General features: G+C 52.2%; 1 protein-coding gene across 1 annotated transcript; it reads left to right on the forward strand.

The window, feature by feature from the left end:
- On the forward strand, nucleotides 1-2,312 carry MT4 (metallothionein 4). Its single transcript, XM_043434845.1, has 3 exons — nucleotides 1-86; nucleotides 1,481-1,546; nucleotides 2,063-2,312. The coding sequence occupies exons 1-3, from the start codon at nucleotides 56-58 to the stop codon at nucleotides 2,152-2,154; spliced, it is 189 nt and encodes a 62-aa protein (XP_043290780.1). The 5' UTR covers nucleotides 1-55; the 3' UTR covers nucleotides 2,155-2,312.

Consider the following 2,312-nt stretch of genomic DNA (forward strand, 5'->3'; position numbering starts at 1 on the left):
ATCAGCCTCCCTTCCCCAGCTGTGACCGCGCCGGAACCTCTCAGCTGCTTGGACCATGGACTCCGGGGAATGCACCTGCATGTCTGGTGAGTAAGGATGCCTACCCTGGGATTCTGCGACCTTTCACCAGTTCCCTACAGAGAGGCTGCAGGACTGGGACCAATGCTTCTCTTCTTCCATTAGAGGCACCAATGGGGCTTGTCTCAGACTGGCCACCTCTGGGGAAGCACCCGCTCTCTGCTGGATACCAGCTTGATTTACTAGAATTAATAACTTGGCTTAGGAATGACCATGAGGGGACCTAGGGGCAAGCCTCTGAGGGCAGCCACCGGGGAAGAAGGGAAAGAGCTCCGGCCCAGAGAAATCTGCTTTTGGTTCATTGCTTCCATCCACTCCTGATACTTATTTCCAAGCCTCAGTTTCTTCATCTGAAAACTAGGGTCACTCATTCCCAGCTGCACACCTTCCAGGGTGGCTGTGAAAGTGCTAAAATCATGAAGTTTTTGCAGATGTCAGGGGAGTTATTAGAAGCATATGTGAACCCCTGAGTCTGAAAACTGCTTAATTCCACGGAAGCATGTTGGCCAGGAGAAGTGAGGTTGGGGTTCAGAGCCACCTGGGGTTTTGTGACTTTGGGAAATGGTATCAAGAAATCTCACAAGCTTCCCTAGTCTGTCCCCAAAATCTGCCCAAAAGTTTACAGAAGCTACCAGTATCTTGATACTCAAAGCAGTAAGATGATTTTTTTAAAAAATATAGATGGTTTTATGATATGGAAACAAGTAGTAGCTGTGGCTCTTGCTTTGGGCTTGTTTATAGTCTTTGCTCTTCCTCGTACCCATTTAGGATTTCATCTTGCCTGATATCTTGGAAATGTGAGGATGGTACTAAGGGCTTCGACAGTCCCCAGAGGACCCTGGACAGTGTTAGTCACTCAGTCGTGTCCAACTCTTTGCAACCCCATGGACTGTAGCCTGTCAGGCTCCTCTGTCCATGGGATTCTCCAGGCAGGAATACTGGAGTGGGTCGCCATTCCCTTCTCCAGGGGATCTTCCAAACCTAGGAATCAAACCCAGGTCTCCTGCATTGCAGGCAGATTCATTACCGTCTGAGCCACCAGGGAAGCCCCTTGGCCTAACCTAGTTGTTCTCAAACCTGATGGTACATCAGAATTATCTGGGTTGCTTTTGAAAAATACTGACTCCCTTTCCCCACCCAGACCTATGAATCAGAATGCATCTTAACGAGTACCCCTGGGGATGCTGATTGATGCAGCCTCCCAGTTTCCGACCATGCACTGTGACTGGGAACGACTGGATGGTCTTCACCCCTGGGGTGATTCTCAGCAGCATCTTCACACTCTCGTCCAGCCTCTGCTCAAGGGCACCCCAGATCCCCCAGCACCAGGATGGCCTGCAGCAAGGCTGTGGGCCCCCTCCACCTCGGCACTCATGTTTGTGGCTCTGCCCTTTCTTCTCAGGAGGAACCTGTGCCTGTGGAGACAACTGCAAATGCACAACTTGCAGCTGTAAAACGTGTCGAAAAAGTGAGTCTGGGGCCCACGGGCACTGCTGGCCGGGAGCTAGGAGAGTCTGTTTCTGCCACCCTCCAGCCGTGGTGGGATGGAGGGGTTCCTGGGTGCCTTTTTCTCATTTGGGAGAGATCTGAAATGAAAGCTGAGTACCCTGGACTGCAGCCCACCTGGGGCATCCATTCCAGGGGTTTGGAGAGGAAGAGGACTGAGAGAAGGTTCCAGCCAGCCCAGTAGTGGAGGGGACAGAGTACCAGCCTGGTGTTATGGATCGGCCACTGTCCAATGGTCTCAGGCCAACCCTCCCCACCCCCCCACCCCCGGCCTCTGATGGACTCTGGGTGACCCCTGAGGTCCCTTCCAGCTCTAAACACCCCACCACTTCCTGTTCCGGTTTTTTTTGCTCATGTGGATCAGAGCCTGTGTGTGACATGCTTTCTTTTTCTACTTCCTGCTAAGTGGTACAGGGGGAAGCGGTCAGATAAGGGTGATGACCCCAAATTCATCTTGCCCCTCTCCTGTCCCTTTCAGGCTGCTGTCCTTGCTGCCCCCCGGGCTGCGCCAAGTGTGCTCGGGGCTGCATCTGCAAAGGGGCGTCAGACAAATGCAGCTGCTGCCCCTGAAATGCATCCGGTGACGAGGCCCGGGAAGCATGTGTATAGTGCCTTAGCGGAGGAGTTGGAATGATTGTACAATAGGCTGTGCTTTTTATATATTTGTCCACGTCGGGTGTTGGTGACATTCACAGAAAGTGTTTGGATCAATAAAGTTTTCACTTGTG

The sequence above is a fragment of the Cervus canadensis genome, chromosome 18 (genome assembly GCF_019320065.1).
Source record: "Cervus canadensis isolate Bull #8, Minnesota chromosome 18, ASM1932006v1, whole genome shotgun sequence".
Taxonomy (NCBI): domain Eukaryota; kingdom Metazoa; phylum Chordata; class Mammalia; order Artiodactyla; family Cervidae; genus Cervus; species Cervus canadensis.